We start from the raw sequence: 21,655 nt of genomic DNA, 5'->3' as shown, positions 1-21,655 counted from the left end.
CACCAGTCTAGGATGGGGGTGGGGGAGGGAAAAATGCTGCATCCAACCAAGCTATAGGAGGGCAGAATGGACTCACCAAAGCTGGAAACTGGTCTGAACACCAAGGCCAACCTGCCGTCTAAAGTGGGGTCTGATAGTTGATGCTATTGCTGGACTTGGTCATTGTCTTTAAGCGGCACAGCGCCCCCTAGTGCCAGATTGGGGCCCTACTTGCATAACGACTCGGAGGGGCAAACGGTACAAACGAGAGTCTCTGCAGCACCTGGGTTTCCCACGGCGCTCGCCCATCTGCGTGTCAAGCAGGCCAAGTTCAGCTCAGAGCTTCTGCTCTGAACCAGAACGAGCCCCCGGGGTTCAGGCTAGGGGAGCCCCCCCTTATCACAGCAGCTAAGTCTATGTCAGGTAGGAACAGCCTCCGTCCTGGATTCCAGCAGACAGCAGGGAACGTGGGAGAATGAATTGACTGGGCGCCTGTAGAAAGACAGCCCTACCGCCCCAACCCCACCTCCTTCATATGGCTGTGGGAGCGGATACCCCCACAGGCCTCCTCTATGGAGACCCGACAGCATCACAGTTAAGCTGCAGCTTCGTGCACGCGGTCAGAGGGAGCTGGCCCCCAGGCGCAGTAAGGGATCTTAATTCCCCATGGCAGGGCACTTTCTATGTCCCCCCGTCTCTGCCACACCAGCGCCGTTCGGGAGCCAGGCTGCTCCCCTCCAGGCAAAGCCCGTGCCCGCCTCTGCCCCTGCTAGGCCGCATTGCAGCTGGTGAGGTCTTTTCAACGCCTCCCCACCCTTTACGGACTTGCTTCCTGGTTGTGCTAAAAAGCGATGAGCTCATGTTGCTTTATATAGCTCTTCCATCAGCTCCTTCTCCATAGCAACGCGGCCTGGCGTGACAGCGCCTCACGGGCCTGGGATGTCAGGAGCCGGGCAGTGGGGCCACCCCACCCCACCTCTGGCGCTGCCTCCGCGCCACCTCGCCACCAGCCAGGCCCCACGGGCACAGGGTCAGCGAGGAGCCGGACCCAGGGAAGGGAGCTTTCAAGATGCAGCGCCCAGGCCTCAGCCGTGGGGCTGATCGCCCAGCGGCTGGGCACTGCCTGGTACCACAGCGCCACCCTATGGACAAGTGGGGATATAGGGTTTCTTTTAGAAAAGAAAGAGGAATATGGCTGGGACCCAGCTGGGAAATCTGCCCAGGAAGGGCTGGGTTGAGGGGGAGGGAAGTATTTTAAGGTTAGGGACACCAAAAAGAGTAACAAATTTAATTAAAGGCACCACACAAGGATTGTCAACTCCCACTGGCTTCAATGGCCCCAGGGATGGAATTAAATACCCCCTCCTGCCCCCCCAGGGCCCAGGACCCAAGGCAAGCTCTTCTGCAATACTGAAGCTTGGTGTCACTGGGGAATCTTGGCACCAGTGAGGGCTGGCGGGGGCCTTCTGTTGGCTCTCTGCATGGGGTGTGCATCACCCCAGGACTGCTGGCGCCCCATCGCCCCCCCAAGGCCCACCCCCTGCCTACAGCTCTCTCCCTCTTTCCCAGATTTTGCCATGGCGCTGGCCTCCTCCGTCATCTGGGCATTCTGCTTGGGGCAGGGACCCCGGCTGTGTCTGGACCTGGACATGCCATGCTGCCTGCAGGGGTGACGGTATTTCCTTAAGAGATTTCATAGGGTCTAAGGCCAGAAGGGACTGAGCTCCTGGATAACCCAGGTGTCAGATTTCGCCCGATCACGCCTGTGCTGGGCCCTAGAACTTGGGTTAGACCCAACCATTCCCCCTAAATTCCTAGCCAATCCAATCTGGGGGGGAAATCCGCTGTCCGCATGGAGTCTCCTAATCTTTCAAAGCTTTGATGCCGAGCCTGGTTTTTAGGACCTAGCCTGCCTTGCCTTTGATCTTCTAAGCATGGCCTCAAGATAAGGCAAACCGGAGTCAAACCTCCCCCAGCCTGGCCATCGGCTAGTGCTTTCTTGACCTCATGTGTGGGATGAACCGAGGGGCCAGTGCAGCTTCCCAAGGGATGAGGAGAAGGGGAGCTGGAGGTGGGACAGACATTGCTCCCCCTTCAGAGAGCAGCTGGGAAGTTTGGGGCTCTGGGGGGGACTGAAAAATATGGAGAAAAATCAATTAAAAATTAACCTTAAAAACCCTCCTAAGAAACTACTGAAAACAATAAAAACAGAGAACAAGGGAAATAAATGGAAGAACCAGTTTCTTTGCTGGTTCCTGCACCGGCTTCAAGAGAGCACTGCTGATTCACACCAGCTAAGGAGCTGGCCCTAAATATAGACAGAAGAAGAAAAGTAACCATCTCCCAGCCTCGTCTCCCCTCTGCTTCCCAAGCTGGGCTGCGAGGCACACGCTGCTGCTCCCTGGAAAACCAGCTGGGCTCCCAACTCTGCCGACTGAACAGGAAGAGTGGTTGGCAGGGTTTATTTGAAACTTCCTTCTCTCTCTGTGTCAAACGCATCGGGGGAGGGGGACAGAGGGGGGCGCACGGGCTAGTGGTTCTGACTAGGGCTGTTGAGAAAATATTCCATAGTCTTTGTGGGGGGAATGGATCGTTTTTCTGGTTTTGTTTAAGGAAAATAATTTTTTTTAACACTTTTTTTTTTCTGGTGATGATTTTTGCTTAAAGGGGGTAAAAAGGCCATTTTTTGTCAAAAATAAAAGTTTTCCGTCACTTCTGCTCCTCTAGCTCCAGCAGTGGGAATTCTGGGTCATCCTACACCTGCCCGGCTCATGGACTCCGAGGCACATCAAGCGCTCTCAGGAACTTCTATGGGCACCACTGCAACAGGATCTGAGAGCCTCTCAACCTTTAACGGGTTTATCCTCAACCCCCTGGGAGGCAGGGCAGGGTATCATCCCCATTGTACAGATGGCGGAACTGAGGCACAGCGACACTAAGTGACTTGTCCAAGGCCACACAGGAAGGCTGTGGCGGAGCAGGGAATTGAACGCAGGTTTCCTGAGTCCCCAGTACTGCACCATCTGCATCTACAATTTCCACGTGTCCTCTCCTTTCTGGTACCTATCCGGCAACACCTAGGGCCTAATTTTCAGGGGTGCTGAAAATTGGGAGCTGCATCCAAGAGGAGAGGCCACTTTTGAAAGTATAGGCCATCTCCTCTTTGCTCCTCAACTTACCCAGCTACAGAATGGGTAGAATGACGCTGACCGACTCCTCAGATATCACATGGGCTGAAGACTTTTACCAAACTGTCACTGTGGTGCAATGCCTGGAGGGTTACTCAAACTAATGATGATTCCACACATGCATGGAATATGCAACACACCTGGGAATTTTACAGATTTCCCCAGTGTGTCCTGGCAGGGCCGGCTCCAGGGTTTTTGCTACTCCAAGCGGCGGAAAAAAAAAAAGAAAAAGAAAAAAAAACCCGCGATCGTGATCGGTGGCAGCTCCACCACGCCGCTTTCTTCTTCGGCGGCAGGTCCTTCCCTCTGAGAGGGACTGAGGGACCCGCCGCCGAATAGCCCGACGTGCTGCCCCAAGCACCTGCTTGCTGGGCTGGTGCCTGGAGCTGGCCCTGTGTCCTGGGGTTTCCCACACAATTTCAGCCTGGGATCTGAGAGTCAAACTAGGCCCTGTCCGACTCATGTGTCACCACTGGTATTAAGCAGTCTGCACCTGGAACTCACCTAACCATTCTGTAGACGATACACGAGTCAGAAGAGAATCCAGCTCCCTGTCCCAGATCTGCATTGGCTAGGGTGACCAGACAGCAAGTGTGAAAAATCGGGACGGGGGTGGGGGGGTAATAGGTTCCTATATAAGAAAAAGCCCCCAAAATCGGGACTGTCCCTATAAAATCGGGACATCTGATCACCCTAGCATTGGCTCTGCTGATCTGACTCAGAAGGTGCCCTGGTAACACAGCCATTCTTCTGCCTATACCCACGCTTTTGATTTTCACTTTCCTTTTCAATGGCTTCCATCAGCAAGATCACAACACGTCACTGTCCTGACAGACCATCCCACAGCGTCACTACACAGCCTCTTCAAGCAGGATCTACAGTTCCACGGCTTCCCCTAGCATGCAGAGCTGGCTGTCAGAAAAACCAGCTTTCTACTTTGAAACTGAGCCCGTTTGATATGAACAAACACGGAGCGCCACAAAGCCGTTGCAGTGGCACACAATTGCACTGTATGGACGCTATGTAAATAGAAAGGCATTATAACAAAAATCCATAGACATTTAGGAACTTCACAGCAGTCCCTCTGCTGCACAGCGCGGCCATTCAGACCTTCCCAGCCACAGCAGGGACACAACTCAGATCTTCCTGCTCCAAAAGCCCGTAGCATTTGAGCTACAGGGAAATCTCCATTAGCTCTCAGCCGTATAGGGCCTAGGACACACACACACCACTAAGCAGTTGTGATTCTAACCAGAAGCGGGCAGTGGTGGCATATACCCAGCAGACAGTTCATTACGGCATTCTAGAACTCTTCTAATGCTATTGTGAGAACTTAGATCCCAGTGCTGGAAACGAAAAGGTGGCTCACGGACACACTGCTCATGCGCAGGAAGTGCTCCTGCAATGAGCGACCCTGGTTCTCCCAGCTTCGCACACACCCGGTACGAAGCATCTCTGCCCATCGGGATGAAGGAGGGAACAGCGTGACGGTGGCTTACCTGTCAGAAGAGCTTGTTTGAGCTCAGGGTTACTGAAGGAGCTGGGAGGGGCTCGGTAAAGAGCCTCATTGTCGATGCCTTTGAAACCAAAAGGAAAAAAAGAAATCAGTCAAGAATTCTCCCTCCAAAGCACCAGGCAAACAAACCATGCTTTAACTCAGATCTGCTCAAAAGGCCCGACGCACAGATGGGGTCAGCATTAGAGCGCCAGGGTCATCTTGTTTTGGGGTCTCTGTTCTGCTATCAACAGCCTGCAACCTTAGGTGTGTGTTGTGTTGTGTGTGAGAGTGTATGAGTGAACAGTGCCCTCTACTGGTTGGAATCAGAACTACACCACCATGTGTCAGGGTTGGGTGAATAGTAGGGCCTGGTCAACACTAAGCCCCCACTTCGAACTAAGATACGCAACCTGAAGTCGAAGTACCTTAGTTCGAACTTACCGCGGGTCCAGAGCGGCAGGCAGGTCTCCCCCGTCGACTCCGCGTACTCCTCTCGCCGAGCAGGAGTACCGGCGTCGACGGCGAGCACTTCCGGGATCGATTTATCGCGTCTAGACAAGACGCGATAAATCGAACCCAGAAGATTGACTGCTTACCGCAGGACCCGAGGTAAGTATAGACGTACCCACAGGCCCCGTCCACACCGGGGACCAAAATCTAGATTTACACCAGTGCGCCTCCACTGTCTTCAGTGGAGCTATTTCAGATCTATGCCAGAGTGAGAGCAGGATTTGACTCCACTTTTAAACGAGGCTACAGCCTGACAGTGGCACAGACGGCAACCGTCCCGAGCACCATTCTGGAATCTGCAGCAACCACCTGCACAAGCCATGCTATGGAATCTCGAGGCTGGATTACCTATGGCGTAGCATTATCTAAAGTGAAACCAACCAATGTTTCTGACTGTCCGTCATGCCGCGTCAGCATGAAAGGAGGGTGCATATGACACATGGAATACGCATGCCCAATGCATGTATTTGTCCCAACTGGAAGAAATGTATGGAGGTGGCCAAGGAAACGCACGCCTGAAGTACCTTGTTTTTCCAAAGCTTCAATGAGTCTCATTACAATCAGAGGTGCTTGTTCGGGGAGCCTTAACTCCGCAACCTCGGCCTGCCCAGCGGGTCCTGTGAGAGAGACAAATAAAGATGATTTAGCAGAATGGATCTCAGTGCTTGTCAACAAGGCAATTTGGCTGGACGGCAGCTGTGACGCAGTTAAATAGCATATTCAATCTCTCTGATGGGCCAGTGCCTGGAAAGTAGGGGGTGATAATGAGCCAAGCATATAATTTGCAAAGAATCATTTATTAGCTGGATTTCTCCTCTTTCCCACTTTGCTAATTGTGCGCAAACAAACAACAGATTGTCTCAGATTCATCATTTGAAGCCATTCTCCAGGGACTGGCTCCAGTTAATTCCAGGGTCATTATTCAAACATGCAAGCTGTTGTGGTTGGGCACGCGGGTCACGTGGTCTCAGTCTGTTTCATGATTGGATGGCCCTAACTCACGGGATCAGGTTTCCAGCGGCACTGCTAGTCCTGGGGAATTTGAATTTGCTCTCTGAGAGCAGCTCCCAGGCATCTCCTAAGAGTCCCATTCTAACCACAGGACAGGGACACAGTCACAGTATGCGCCGAGCAAACACAGGCACCGTCTACACTACAGAGACCGCGTCAGCATAGCTATGAATAGCTCCACTGGAACCACAGCGTACGCCGACAGGAGTTTTCCAGATGGAGGAGAAACGCCACCTCCCCGAACGTTAGCTCTGCCAACAGACGAACTCTTCTGTTGGCGCAGCTGTGTCTACCGCTTGGGGTGTCTGTTTTTTCACACCCCTGATGGACACAGCCATGCTGGGATCTGTTTTAAGGACAGCCCAAGCCACAACCAAAACAAATTCCTTTGACTTCCCTAGCCTCTGTTAGCCAGAAGCTGGGAATGGGCGACGGGATGGATCAATTGATGATTCCCTGTTCTGTTCATTCCCTGTGGGGCACCTGGCTCTGGCCACTGTCAGTAGACAGGATACTGGGCTAGGTGGACCTTTGGTCTGACCCAGGATGACCATTCTTATGTTCTAACCAATGTTAATGGACGATTTTCCCCAGCAACCGCCCAAGTGCTAGCAATAACTTTGGTTTCCCATTGGGGTAAGGACTCTTTCCCACTTGCTCAAACTGTACTTAGAGCAGCCAGGATGACTGCTGTTTTGACGGCACGTGATGGGCCCTGAATATTAACGTATTATTTCCTCTGCCCTCCCCCACAGTAACTTCAAAATCGGAATTAAACAGGAACAGGCCAGCAGCAGGGCACCTCCCCCTCCATTCACGGGAACGGAAGGCTTGCCCCCCTCATGCACGCTACTTACACCTTGGTACCAATGCCAATTTCCCAGCAGCCGTGCTGGAGCTGTGGTATTGCAAACGTTCCTCACCGCCACCGGGCCTGCAGGCTGGTTCTAGCTTTGCCTTGGGGTCTGTTTGTTTATATTTGTTATGCGGGGGAGCCTCTCGCCCTAAAATCTGCATGATGCCTGCACCTGGTCACTGGGTGCACTGCGTAGGCCCCTGGTTTGTCGCTCTACTTTCCTTGCGAGCTCCTTTTTACAGGGAACGTGTCTTCTCCTAGACGTTCTGCCAAGTGCACCCCCCGCGCCCAATGCAGGAAAGAAGAACTATGGGCCAGGTCCTCAACTGGAATGATTCAGCTAAGCTGCATCGACTCGGTGAGAGCCGTTTATTCCTTGTGATCAAACCACCTGTTGTGCCGGTGCGTGGTTATGGTTTGCAACGAGGCACCAGTTAATAATGAGCAAGGCAGGGCTGTAGGGGTTAGTTCTGAGGATTCGGTTGGTGGCGTTCTTCTCCCTGAATGAATCCCCCGGCGCGGTGTTTGGGAGTGTCACATGTTTCACTTTCCAGGCAGGATGTGTAATTAAGCTTCTCTAAGTACTCTCCGCATTAGAGACCCCTTGACATGTCTCCAGAGAGCCAGGGGTTTCAGCCCAACGGGGTTCCTGTGTTCTGACTCTCCACGAGCCTCCAGGCCATGGCTATGTAATTAGCTACGGGGGAGAGTCTTCTTCCCCTCCGATTTTACACTGGTTTTCCATTTTCAAAGCACAACCCCAGAGTTCTAGGCACCATGACAGCAATTGCACTAGCAATCAGTTCAGTATCACCCAGCAGTCTGACAGGTACATGGATCAGCCAGCTCCACTACATTCCACCCAAAGCCCCATCATATTCAGCCCTACAGTATCACAAGGTCTGCCAATCCACCCCTCACCCCCCCGATCTACTGGTCTCAGAGAGTCACACATTTCAAAGTCAGTAGGGAGCACTATGATCATCCAATCCGACCCCCTGCTTCATATAGGCCGAAGGGGCGGGGGGGGGGGGGGATTGTTCCCTGAGATTTTTATACACACACTCACACACACACACTCACACACACACACACACACACACACACACACACACACACACACACACACACCCCCTGCAGAGCTCAGCTTCCAGTTAGGCAGGCCGGATTTTTACTTTTTGTAACTGAATTTTCTTTTAAAATCTGGCCATAGGCGCACGCCTGTTAATTTCGACTGGATCCTTTATTTTAAAGGACGTTCTGTTCAGATTCTGGTTTCCATGCACATGCAAGAAAGCCCAGCATGAACAAGGCAGGAACTTGCATCGTGGGAACGCCTCAGCCCCTTGCTATTTCGTTTTTTTCCAGTCAGTTGAGGATTTCTTTTCTCATGTTATGATAGTTGTGGCACTCAGATGAACTCCAGTGATGAGGGCCAGAGATGTGGACAGGCACACAGACAGGTAGGCATGAGGATGGACGGACAGCTGGGTCGATAGATGCATGGAGTACATGGGGGTGGATGGAGAGAACAACAGGGGATGTGCACATGACAAAGGCAGACGGGGCCAAAGTTCCCTTCATAGAAGAATAGAAAAGCACCACCCAAAAAGCACAGGGCTGGCAGTTTTGCTCTGGCAGGGCCTTTCCGCAGAGGCGGGCTCGAAGGCCCTGGGGTTCCACTGCCTCCCTTCAGATTGATTGTGACAAGCAGCAGGCTGGGAACCTACCCGAGCTGTCAGAGGGGATGAGCTGAGATTTTTCACGGGCTCTTCAGCTAATCCTTCAGGGGAAGCAGCGTAATGAGGCTGAGAGCTCTTCCGGCTCATTTGTCTCTTTTACATGTCCAGGTGCGTGTCCAGGGGAGCTGTCTCAAGCAGCCAGCCAGGGTCTGAACAGCGACCCAGCAAGATTGTGTGACGGCTCTCTACTGGCTTTGGAGTGGGGTGGGTAGGGGGGTGGGGGTCTCCTGGACCATGACAGCTTTCTAAGCACCCACCTCCCATTGCTGTCACTCACCAGACTTATTAGCGTGTGCTGATCATACGGGATGGACAGCCAATAGCTTCCAAACAGTGATACAGAGAGCGACATAATCTACTTGGGCAGTAGGTGTATGCTGCGCTGCCCTCTGCTGGATGACATCAGCACAGCTCACCTGTGTGCCATTGGCCCTGTAACGCTCACAGTGATCCTCCTTTAGCTCAAGCGGCCCAGGGACGCGCCGCAGGAGAACTTGAGTTTAGAGCGACGATTACTTAGTTGCGAGCAGAGCTGATATGGCAGGTCGCGGCTGTGATGACACTACACCTCCATGCATTGGATTCTCTGCGTTGGTGAGCCGGGCAGGCAGTGCACCGATCGGCGCAGGGGGCTGGGGGTCACACTGCTAGCTGTGCCACTGACTCATTGGGTGCTGAGGGGCCAGTCCCTCAGCCCTGCCCGGTGCCCGGCTCCTTGCTGTGCAGTCAAACCCTCGGAAATCCTCCGGTCACACGGCGGGGAATCGGGCAGCAGTGTCAAAGCCCCTGTCCGATTTGAGAGCCACAGATTCAGGTTCGTCATTCATGTCCCTCATTTATATTGGGGGGATGGGGTGGGGGAACCATCCGCCTCCAATGCCCAGGGCAAAATGCCCCAGGCTGCGCCCTCGATGGTGCCACTTGTCCAGGGGGGGATCCCAGCTCAGCCACGCACATGAACCCTGCAGAGGGCGATGGAAGGAAAGAGGGGGAGCAGGCAGCACAGAGGCTGTGGCAACTCTCTGCCCTCCCCAGCCACCCGAGTGCTGGAAACCAAAGTCTGCGGGGGCCTGGCCTGGGGCAGGTCTCCAGAGGCCGGAGCAAGCAGGAAGAAGGGGGCTGTGGGTAAAGTGCTGCGCTGGGACTCAGGCGATCCGGGTTCAATTCCTTGCTCTGCTCCGGATACCCTGGGCAAGTCACTTCTCAGATGGCATTTTGCAGGGGACTGTTTCCAAGCCCACGTGTGAACATCCACACGGCATTGTAAGCCTGGGCTTCCAGCGACAGGGCCCAGCTCTCCCCGGCGTGCCAATGCATCCACATTGCACTACGCAGACCTTCTGACTCGGGTGTGCAGCTTGAGCTGCGTCCACACTGCAAAATGACACGGCTTGGACCGGAGTCGCAGCGGGACTCCAGCTCTGCCCCACCCCCCTTGCGAGGTTCTAGGGCCCAGGTCCTGAGAGCTTGCTGACCTGATTTAGGCTGATTTGTGTGTGGACAGACGCAGGGGTGGGGGATGGACACGGTGTGGGCTCAAACCTGAGTCAGTGCTTGGGCTTAGTGTGAAGTGTAGACATAGGGATGGGGCTAGCAAACCTGGGAGCAAAGTTCAAGCAAGTTAACCATCACTGGATGATGGTCTGTTCTGTTCATTCCCTCTGGGCACCTGCCATTGGCCACTGCTGGTAGACAGGATACTGGGCTAGATGGACCTTTGGTCTGACCCAATACAGCCGCTCTTATGGGGTTGAGATGCCGGGCAAGGTGCTCCGCCGGGGCTGCGCCATTGAGAATTCTGGTGCAAACGAAAGGTGTCAGTTGTTGTGGGGTGGCCAGTGGTTCCCAGAAGAGGCTCCGTCCCCCCTTTCCCAATCCGATTGGCCTCTCGCAACATCCCAACCCCCCGCCACATCGAACACATGAGATTGGGGAAAAGAAGAGAGAGATCCCTGAGGCTGGGCCAGGGTCAGCCCAGCATGGACACGGTTCGGTGAGTAACGGCCATCCCGCTACGGGCTGCTGAGAGTAGATGCCATGGCAAGATGGTGCAGACTGAACAGAAACCTGCTAGCCCAGAGCTCAGTCCATAGACAGCTGCAGTGCGTGTGGTTTATTTATTGATGTGAACACTAAGTGGATAGTTCTGACACCGCTTTAAATTTTCCTTTGCAGCCAGTTAATAGCTAGGCCAGAAATAACAAAATCCGTGCTGGGTCCCACCACTTTCTAAGCAGACGGGGGAGTGAGGCCGTCTCTTCTGTTTCTCTCAGCGCTGTCTGTCGTGCCCACAAAGACTCGATCCCCCTCCCATGGGAGGAACCAGCCATCTTCTTCGGTGCGGACCTGGGTGACCTGGAGAGAGCAGGCTCCTCTGGATTGGAAATGCGCCCCTAGTTTGCCTGGTAAAGAACCAGACTGTGGGAAGAGGCAAGAATCGTCGCTGGATTCACCAGGCTCATAGGGATGGTGTCAAAGGTGCAGCCGGACAGAAAAGCGCGTAAGCTTTGGAGAGAGGTGACGAGCGGGAGCTACATTACACAGAGCTCCGTTGTGATGCTTGGGCGTTTACACGAGGACGCTGCAATGATCATTGTACACCCTGCAACGCCACAACCCCGCAGGTGATCACTGCAGCCCAGACGCAGGAATGTTCTGCAATCCCATGCCAGGGCCTTCCGCAGTGAACTGTGACCACAACCGAACGGGTACTGTGGTCATCCAGTGGGATCGAACCCACGACCTTCAGCACCAAAAGCAAAAGTCCCTCCTCTACAGGAGCTGCTTTAGCTGTGAGAAGCCAGCTGTCGTAGTTCCTGAGGTCGGGCACCAGAGGGAGACGGGGCCACATAAACTGTGCCTTGACAACTCCATCCAGTCAAAAGCAGGACTTCATCCGCTGTTCTGCAGCCTTCTCTGCGTTTCCCGTCTCTATCTGAGAAGGCGGCTGAGTAGCAGAGGTGTCAGATCAGTCTGATGTGATGTGGCAAATGACAGGGCCCTGACAAGATCGTCACTGTTCCAGTCTGGATGACTTTGCGCGTGAACAATACTGCGTCATTGGGAGGTTTTGAAAAACGGGGTATTCGTGTCAACCACACACACAGATTTCCGCCGCCACTGGTGTTCCAAGATAGGCTTCATTTTGCCCTCTTTCACGTAATACTTCTACCCTTTTCCCACCCCGAATTAGCCTATTTCACTCTGCAAATGGCTCGCTTCTGAGAGGGGGGGAAAGACGATTTTGCATAAAGGACATTGCCGCATTTCACAATGAAATGCAAAGTAAAGTAAAACGCTACGACTCTGCTCCTCTCTCCCGCCTTCCGTTCCCGTCAGCATTCTAGTTCTGCCTCCCTGACTTCCTCTACCCTTAATCCCTCCCATGACCAATGGCCCGAAAACTGCTTGGGGGGGGCTCTGTGACCTCACACTGGTTTTTGCACCATTCTAACTCCAGGAACTCGTGGAGTGACTCCTGACTGACACCAGGCCAACGCAGCGCAATCAGGCCACGTGGCGTCAAGGGGAAATCTCACTACAGCCGGGTAAGAGCAACATTCCTTGCTGTCTCTGGGCCAGACCCTCTGCTGGGGTAAATCTGCCCAGTTCCAGTGTCATCGATGGAGTTACACCATTTTACATCAGCTGAGGATCTGGCCCATTGTCTTGCAAAGGATCCCCTCCGTAAATGCTTCACATCCTATTCAGTATCTGCTGCAATCCTCTGGTGGCATTATTACTGCCTCCCAGCGTAGGGATGTGTTGCTAATCCCACTGGGATCTGCCCCGCCATCTAAGCTTCCTAGGATACCCGCCAGGTGCAACCTCGCCGCTCTGCTGTTCATAATCCCTCCTAGGTCAGCATCATCCACTACCATTGAAATCTGCACTGGCCTCCACATCACTCATTAGCTGTGACATAACCTCCAAAGCAGGGCAGGGGCAGGTAACAACACTTAATTGCTCTTCACGTTCTGCCAGCGGCATCCCGCTGCCCACCCGACACTTAACTTCTCCTATCCCCGCCTCACACACTAGAGCCGGAGATGGGCCCCGGCTGCGAAATTCAGATCCGTACCCCGGTTCGGAACACCCCAAACTTCCCAGGTGTGCGGCCCACGGCCCGGCCCTGCCTAGCACCTCAGTGCAGGTGCGTGGAAGCCAAAAGAGAAACTGCTGCTCGGCCAAGGCCTGATCCAAACCCCCCCTCACCTCCCAGGGTCAATAGGAAGATTGCTACTGCCTTGGACGGGCTCCGGGTCGCAGCCCAGGCCCGCAGCGCCCAGCCTGTCCACTGGGAAGTCCCCTGACAGAGGTTGAGCTCCCATTTGCCCACAGCGGCTGCTAATTCTCTCTGTCCCGCACCCATGTCATCCCTTACCGAGGGTTACCATATTTAAAAAATAAAAAAAGAGGACACTCCACGGGGCCCTGGCCCTGCCCCTTTCCCACCCCTGGCCCCGCCCCAACTCCGCCCCTTCCCCAAAGTCCCCGCCCTAACTCCGCCCCCTCCCCATAGAGCCCTTATTTCCCCTCCTCCCTCCCAGCCACGTGAAAAGGGCTGCCCGAGCGCTACCGGCTTCACGGTTTGCCGGGCAGCCCCCAGACCCTGCGCCCCCGGCCGGCACTTCCCCAGCGCAGCTGGAGGCCGGGAGGGGAAGCGCCCAGCCGGGGGCGCAGGGTCTGGAGGCTGCCCGGCAAACTGTGAAGCCGGTAGCGCTCGGGCTTCGGACAGCCCCCATGCTTCCGGCCGGGCACTTCCCCTCCTGGGCTCCGGCGGCTGCTGTGCTCCCTGAACTCCTGATCTCTGTAAGCGCCGAGCTGCCCGAGCGCTACCGGCTTCGGGCATCCCCCATGCCTCTGGACCCTGCACCCCCGGAGCCCGGGAGGGGAAGTGCTCGGCCGGCGGTATTTTTCCCGGACATGTTGGGCTTTTTGGCAATTCCCCCCAGGGGTTTGATTACCAAAAAGCCGGACATGTCCGGGAAAAACCGGACGTATGGTAACCCTACCTTACCCTGGAGCTTGGCCCGTTCCCAGCTGCAGAAACTCGGCCAGGCCTGAAGAACCTGGCCTAATCTCTCCCCTTCTCTTCTAGAAAGAGCAGAGGGGGTGCAAAGCCACGCAGCTCAGCGCTGGGAGTAAATAATAGAGAGGAGTGTGGCTGTTGGCAAGACGGGCAGGGTATTTTTTTTTTAATCACAGTCTCTATTTAGCCGAGTTAACCCCTTGCTGGCAATGGTCCCTGGTGATCAGAGATGGGCTCAGACCCTGGACCTCCCAGGACTTTGTGTGGGGACGGGACTGAACTATGAACCTAGATCCACAGGGGAGTTTGGGAGGAGGGCTGGTCTCACTACAGCTGCAAAGCAGATTGGAACCGGCCCAGATTTCAGGCAAATGAATGTGTCCTAGCCCGTTTCTGGGGCCTGGCCCAAAGCACGTTGAGGTCACCTTCCACCGGCTTCAAAGGCCTTTGGATCCGGACCACAATATGCCAAAGGCCAAACTATGGCTCCAAGCAGCACCTGTGAACTTTGGGGGGTTCAAAAGTGGGGTCCGTGTTAGGGGCTTAGGACCAACCCTCCCCACTCGGAACGCATCCTTCCTTGGCACCAGTCTGCCCCTTAGCCCCTGCAAACGGCGGAGAACGGCGACAGCTGCTCAGGGGAAAGAAATTAACCCACGAGCAGCTCGCTGGTCTAGCGGCAGCACCGCCAGGCAGCCACCAGGCAGAGCCAGCAGCTCGCTCAGCCCCCTGGGGGGCCCTTCCGAAGCAACGCCCTTCACGGCTGCATGGAGAGGTGCTGAAGAGGACTCCGACTGAGCCAGCAGTCCTGCACGCGGGACGTGGTGAGGGGAGAGCCCACATCCTTCGGGGCGCTGTTCTCTGCGGTGGGGCGTCTCCCTCGCTTGTAGGGTGACCAGATGTCCTGATTTTATAGGGACAGTTCCGATTTTTGGGTCTTTTTCTTATATAGGCTCCTATTACCCCCCATCCCCTGTCCTGATTTTTCACATTTGCAGTCTGGTCACCCTACTCGCTTGAGCGCTGGCGAGCTCCTCCTGCGGGAGGTGGGCTGGGGAGGGAGCAGTGGCGCATGTCCCAAGGGAATGGACCGTTCCCGCCCGGGACACCTGCTACTCAGGCATCCGCTGGCCAGCAGTCTGTGGCAAAGGTCGAGGGGGTGCCGTACAGAGACCACTAGATAGACCCGTCAGCAGGCCAGCAATGGGGGGCCTGCAGGGGAGAGTCACAGAGAGACGCTGCTGCATTACAACACACCCCGGCGCTGGTCGCTGCTTTCCAGCCCCAAATCCATTCCCTTCTAAGGGGCCCACAACCCCCCCACACCCGAAGCCTGCAGGTGAACACACCCCTCCTTTTGCCCCCTAGTCTTCTCCTTTCCCAACTGCAGCTCGGTGTAGCCGTTCACTGGCATTTAAACCAAGCCCGGGGGCAGACCACATTGCCCTGGGATCCCTTTGGTTCACAGTTGGTCGCTTAGAGACAGCACGGAGGTGAAGGACGGCTCCAAGTCCCCTTGACAACACCTTGACCCGCAGCAGCGTGGGTGGCTCCCGTTTGCTAGGAGGAAAGCGGCCTCGCTTCATTCCTGCTCGCCAGGAAAGGGTTAACGCCGCGCTCTGCTTTGCCTGGCACATCTGCTGTGCTGCCGCGGCGGTTACACAACACAAGGATTTGATCCGGCCAGTCCCCTTCCCCGCCCCTGCTTCAGCGCAGCAGGACTACGGCTTGAGTCCTTTCTTTGGACAAGGCCCCAGACACACACCCTCCTCTGCATTCAGCATTCGCAGCCTCGGTGAATCTCCCCACGGCACCCACGTTAGCCCCCTCGAACGAGGTGCCCCTCCCGCCTCCCTTTACCCCCAGCTGAGCAGGAATGCCCTTCCCTTTCCCAGCCCCACCGCTCAGCGTTCTCTTCAGAGGGACGGCCCCACGCATGGCCGGCAGAGCTCTGCTACAAACCCTGGCCACGATCCTGGGCCCCGGAGCTGGCTCCGTCGCCCTTCAGCAAGACACCTGTGGCCCCGATTCATTTTTTCAAGCGAGACTATATTCTGTATGTTCTCCCCACCGACCAGCCTCTCCCCTGCTCCCAACTCGGCCTGTGTGTCAGGAAACTCGTGACAGCCTTCCTCCGAACCCCCACCCGCCAGAACCCCCTGACATCGCCTCTCCCCAGCAGGGCAGGAAACCTGCCAAGTTCCTTCTGGGGTTGTTTTTATTAAAAACAAGATGGGAACCATGAAGAGGGGGATGGGGCAGGGGGAGAGACACAAGGATACAGCTTGGGTGCTGGCCAAGATCCCGCTGGAGAAGAGTTACATTGCACTGGCTGCCTTTGTCTGCTTTCATACTGTGATATTACAACCCGCAGCCGATACTGCCAGAGAGAGCTGCTGTACAGTGCAACAAAACCAACTGTACATCCAGAGGAGATATTATTTTTCAGCAGAGGGGGAAGGGAGAACCGAACGGCTATTTTCCCTCAACAATCCCCTGCATTTAGTGCGGATCCCTAGCTCTTCCTAGCAGTAGATCCGAAAGATATTGACAGAGGAGGTCAATATCATTACCTCCATTGCACAGCTGGGGAAACCGAGGCACAGAGATGAAGCAATTTGCTGGTGGTCACCCAGCAGCAGAGCCAGCCATAGAACCCAGGCCTTTTGCATCCCAGTTGGGTGAGCTATCCTCTAGCCCACACTGGAGCAGCTAGCTTGCCAGGTAGGGGCTTATCTGGCCCCCATTACCACAGCAACTGTATGTGTTTATCTTCATGCAGCCCTGGGAGGCAGGGCAGGGCTGTTATTCCCCCTGTATGGAGGGGGAAACTGAGGCACAGAGCATGTGAGACCAAGGGACTTACACAAGTTCACACAGGCAGTTTGTGGCAGAGAAGGCAACGGAACCCAGCCAAGCCTCCTATACTGCCGGCGAGGGCCCTAGCCTTCCTCACTAGCCACAGGTGGGAGACTGAAGCCAGGCCTTGCAAACTGACCAGCTGAGACTCAAACCCAGGGGTCCAAGTCTCCATCCCATGTTCTACCCACTGGACCTCTTGTTGGCTACAGCCTGTCTCCTCTGTCACCTGCAGATCTCCCGCTAGTCTGTGAAATCTAGCCGGACAATCTACGTCTGCCACCTCCATCCACTGGATCACGGCAGGGTGGCAGAACTAGCAGCTCCCTCCCGCCCCCGGCCCACTTTCATTTCCTGTGAATTTCCATCCCTGGCTGGATCCGGGCTCTGCCTGAGATCCCAGAGCGCTCTGTTGAAGCTGCAGGTCTCACTGCTGTTAGGACGTGGGCGTTCTTAAAGGGGAGGAGGGCTGGTCTCACTACAGCTGCAAAGCAGATTGGAACCGGCCCAGATTTCAGCCAGATGAATGTGTTCTGTTGTCCTTTAATAGAAACCAGCGTGGCAGCTTTTAAAGGGCTGCCCATTAGACTAGAAGGAGCAGCTTGGCTTTGAGTCAGGGATCATCCCCTGACTATCCAAGTGCTGGGGGTACATTTTCGAACCCCTTTACAGACCCGAAACTGTGGGGGGCATTAAATATTGTTCCCCTAAGCCCTGGGGCAAAGGGAGAATCTCCATTTACCGTGCGCTGCGGGGGGTCTGTGACAGAAGGGAGCAATTCCAAAGCCATCCAGCAGAGGGCAGTGCTGCACACACACATCATGCCCTAGATGCTGCAATACTGTCCATCCCCTGGCCCCACAGAATAAGCCTCTCACGGCATGGCCGACGTTCAGAGCGAGAGGAGTGGGCTGCCCACGGTTGATAAAGCAACATTTAACCGGACCAAAGAGCTATTTCATTCAGCAGCTGGCTGGCGTCGACTCCGTCTCCCCGCCTGGGAAAGCACCCCGTCCAAACTGGGTTGGCTTTGTCTTCCCTCTCCGCTTCCGTTGGCACGTCCCGAGTCCGGGAGCAGGGCAGAAATGCCTCCAGGAGCCTCCTGGCAGGAGCGGCCCCGGCAGGCTGCCAAGGAAAGCAAGCCACCAGAGCCAGGCGGAGAAGGGCAGCAGCGTGGCAGTCTGTTGGAGAGGCCGGGGCGCCCGGTGGCACTGGGCGAAGCAGAGCTTGGATTTCACAGGGCGAGACTGCGGCCGTCAGGGGGTTGAGGTTTTTTTTTTAAATTTTATTTTATTTTATTTTTTTCCTCTGACTCAGAAATGCTATCCACAGCTGGGCACGCTCAGCCTAAGTGGATTCCACACCTCCGCTCCCAGGGACTGTAGCGCTTTGTGTACCGCGGGGTGGGGAGGGGAGAGAGACCATCTGATTTCAATGTTCTGTCACAATAGCTCTGCTCCCATTTGGGTCAGATTTGCAACACCGCGCTGAGCTCTTCTCAAAGTCCTAAATGGGAGCTGAGCGCCTTTGAAAATCTGCCTCTTCAGCAAACAGGGATCCGGGGGTGCTGAGAGAATTAACCCATTAACGTACACACAGCACTCAGACACTGCGGGACCTGGAGAAACGGAACAAGGCTGTCCCAGCTAGGTGGAGCGATTGGGCTTCTGGAGATGATCAGCTAATCGCACCGGCTGACTGGGTGCCTTCCGCTCCTGCTGCTCCTGGGATGGTTTTCCATTTCAGCGCTCTGTCCTTTCAAGCCCCTTTTCATCCCAGGGTCCTAAAGGGCTTTAAATCCAGCCACTCAGCCTCACAACTCCCCCCTGTGAGGGAGGGAGCTACTGTCACAGATGGGGAAACTGAGGCACGGACTGCCCCAAATCACATAGCGAACCAGTGGCCTCCTCGGAGACAGCACGGAAGACAGGGACAGTGGTGGGAGAGGGTGACGTGTTAACAGCCCAGCAGGATTTGTCAAGGGGATGGTGGGACATGCAGGCTCTCAGCTTGCCGGATGGCAGATCAAGAAGAGCAGGGAGAGAACAGGGCTGGCTGGGAAGGAGTCCTAGGGAGAGGTCTTGCAGGGCGGCCAGCAGCCATTCCCCATAAGCAGGGATAGAAAGCACGTTCCTCCGCGGCTGCACTGGAAAGGAGCGCCGGGCTCCGTGAAGGCCCCAGCCCCTCCCCTTTGTCTCTCCCCTTTGCCCGGGTTCTGCCAAGGCTCTGCTCTGCGGTGGCTGATCCAGCGCCTTCCATCACAGGCGGGCTTTTGTGCAGCTGGCACCTGGGCTGAAGGTCGCTTCTAGGTCACAGCGATCATGCCAAGGCGGCATCATGCCAAGGCGGCATCGTGCCGCGGAGTAGCTGGCACGGAGAAGTGGTTCTGTGTGCAGCAGCTGAGTGCAGCCTGGAGCCTGCTCTGCTGAAGCCAGTGGGGGCTGTGTCACCATCTCCCACAGAGGAACCACTGGGCTGGCACAGAAGGGGCTTGGTCCTTTGAATAAGCTAGGAGTAGCCGAGAGAGGAAAGGAATGTCAAAGCTGAGGCCCCCATTGGCTCTCTGCCCTGCCCAGCTCCCTGTGGGAGGACTTCAGGGCAAAGGGGCAACTTTACCGTGGACTTGTTGGAATTCTGGGCCGTTCTGGTAAGACCCAATGGAGGAAATTTTCAAACACAGGCAGATCAGACCCCAGGCGGTCACGCGTGGGCTGTGAGGTCACTGCGCACACAGAACGGATCGTGCTGTACCTTTCACTGCAAGACTGAAGAACCCATTATCAAATATTTGGTCCCCAGGTAGGTACTGACCGACTGTAATCACATCACCTTTCAATCTTCTCTTTGTTACGCTAAATAGATCAAGCTCCTTGAGTCTATCATGAGAAGGCAGGTTTTCTAATCCTTTAATCATTCTCAGGCTCGTCTCTGACCCCTCTCCAATTCACCAACATCCTTATTAAACTGTGGACACCAGAACTACATACAGGATCCCAGCTGCGGTCGCACTAATGCCAAATATAGAGGTCAAATAACCTCTCTGCTCCTACTCCAGATTCCCTTGTTTATGCAAACAAGGATGGCATTAGTTTTTTTGGTCACAGAGTCACACTGGGAGCTCATGTTCAGCTGAGAATTCACTGTGACCCCCAAATCTTTTTCAGAGTATACATTGAGCTGTATTAAAATGCAGATTGTTTGCTCATGCCCAGCTTACCAAGTGATCCAGATCACTCCGTAGCCGTGACCTGGTTATCCTCATAGACTATGAGGGTTGGAAGGAACCTCAGGAGATCATCTAGTCCAACCCCCTGCTCAAAGCAGGACCAATCCCCAGACAGATTTTTACCCCAGTTCCCTAACTGGCCCCCTCAAGGATTGAACTCAACCCTAGGTTTAGCAGGCCAACGCTCAAACCACTGAGCTATCCCTCCCCCCCGACCTCTTCATCATTTACCACTCCCCCAGTTTGTGTGTCATCTGCAAACTTGATCAGTGACGCTTTTGTGTTTTCTTCCAGGTCATGGATAAAAATGTTAAATAGGCGTAGGGCCGAGAATTCATCCCTGCGGGACCCCACTAGAAACACACCCACTCCATGATGATTCCCCATTTACAGCTACATTTTGAGGCCCATCAGCTAGGCAGTTTTTAATCCATTTAACCTGTGCCGGGCTGATTTTATGTTGTTCGAGTTTTTTAATCGAAATGTTATACAGTAAGGCGAATGCCTTACAGAAGTCTAAGTATATGACATCAACGCTATTCCCTTTATCAACCAAACTTGTAAACTCAGCCAACAAAGATAGCAAGTGAGTTAGACAGGATCTATTTCCCGCAAACCCTTGCTGATTGGCATTAATTATATTACCCTCCGTTAATACTTTACTGATTGAGTCCAATCTCAGCCAATCTATTCTCTTGCCCGGGATCGATGGCAGACTGACAGGCCCGTAACTACCCCGGAAAGTTCAAGCCCAATCCCGCAGCTTCAAGGCGCTGAGATAATTTGCAGAGGCTTCCAGACTTGTGGGTTCTTCCCTCATCCAAGCCTGCAAGCATCTGGAGCAGAGATGGGCCAAAACCGAATCACTGAATCACAACAGGCTTAGCCTAAGGGGCATGAATTCAGAGCTCAACTCTGCTGCCAGCCACACATCTATCTATCTTGGGCTGAAGCCACCCCCTGGATCCAGCCTGCTCCAGTTTGGCTCTGAGTCCAGTTGTGAGCTTTCCTGGCACTCAGTCACCTCAGCATATATCAGAGCCCGCGCTCTGTTCTCCAGCTGGCCTGCTGCTCCTAGAGTGACCAGACAGCAAGCGTGAAAAATCCAGACAGGGAGTGGGGGGTAATATTTGCCTATGTAAGAAAAAGCTCCAAAAATCAGGACTGTCCCTATAAAATCGGGACATCTGGTCACCCTAGCTGCTCCCCACCCTACCCCCACCCCGCTGAATAATTTAATGGAGGCAGGATGTTACTTTGCCAGATTTCAGAGTGATTTTCCTCTTCCCCCAGCTTGTGCCACGATGCCAGGCTCTTTCCACTGGAAAGTCATGCCCGCGGCTTCGCCAGTCGGAGCAGATTGCGTGGCATGGATCAAATTTCTCAGCACAGTCTAAATAGGCGCGTTGGGACACTGTGACCATCCAGCAGGGCAGCTTTATAATGTTTGTATCACTTTGCAAACCTCAATCCATCAATACAATACAAAATGGGCATTTGTGTCTCCGGCTCAGACAGTTGGGTTTTCTCCTGACCGCCCCCCGAAAGGAGGAAAGAATCAGAGTCACTGAACTGACAGTGTCTTTGCATTTGGCAGGCGTCAGGAAAGCGAACCTTGTTTTTTTAGTATTTGAGGGCTGTTTTTCTTTAAGAGAAAGCAAGTTCCAATGGCTGTATCCAAGAGCTAGCTGATATGACCACTTCCGGGTACCTCTGGAAGAGGGAGCCAGGCAGAGGGGGTTGGGATCGACTCC

General features: G+C 54.6%; 1 protein-coding gene across 2 annotated transcripts in view; it reads right to left on the bottom strand.

The window, feature by feature from the left end:
• Positions 1-21,655, bottom strand: part of PIK3R3 (phosphoinositide-3-kinase regulatory subunit 3) — a 319,548-nt gene that overhangs the window by 233,127 nt on the left and 64,766 nt on the right. For both annotated transcript variants that reach the window (XM_054038177.1, XM_054038176.1), the window contains exons 3-4: positions 5,700-5,792; positions 4,667-4,744 (exon numbers count right to left, since the gene is read on the bottom strand). In XM_054038177.1, the coding sequence (XP_053894152.1) occupies positions 4,667-4,744; positions 5,700-5,792 (171 nt within the window). The remainder of the gene's footprint in view (positions 1-4,666; positions 4,745-5,699; positions 5,793-21,655) is intronic.

Source organism: Malaclemys terrapin, chromosome 8 (genome assembly GCF_027887155.1).
Source record: "Malaclemys terrapin pileata isolate rMalTer1 chromosome 8, rMalTer1.hap1, whole genome shotgun sequence".
Classification (NCBI taxonomy): domain Eukaryota; kingdom Metazoa; phylum Chordata; order Testudines; family Emydidae; genus Malaclemys; species Malaclemys terrapin.
This window is presented reverse-complemented; position numbering and strand designations above follow the sequence as displayed.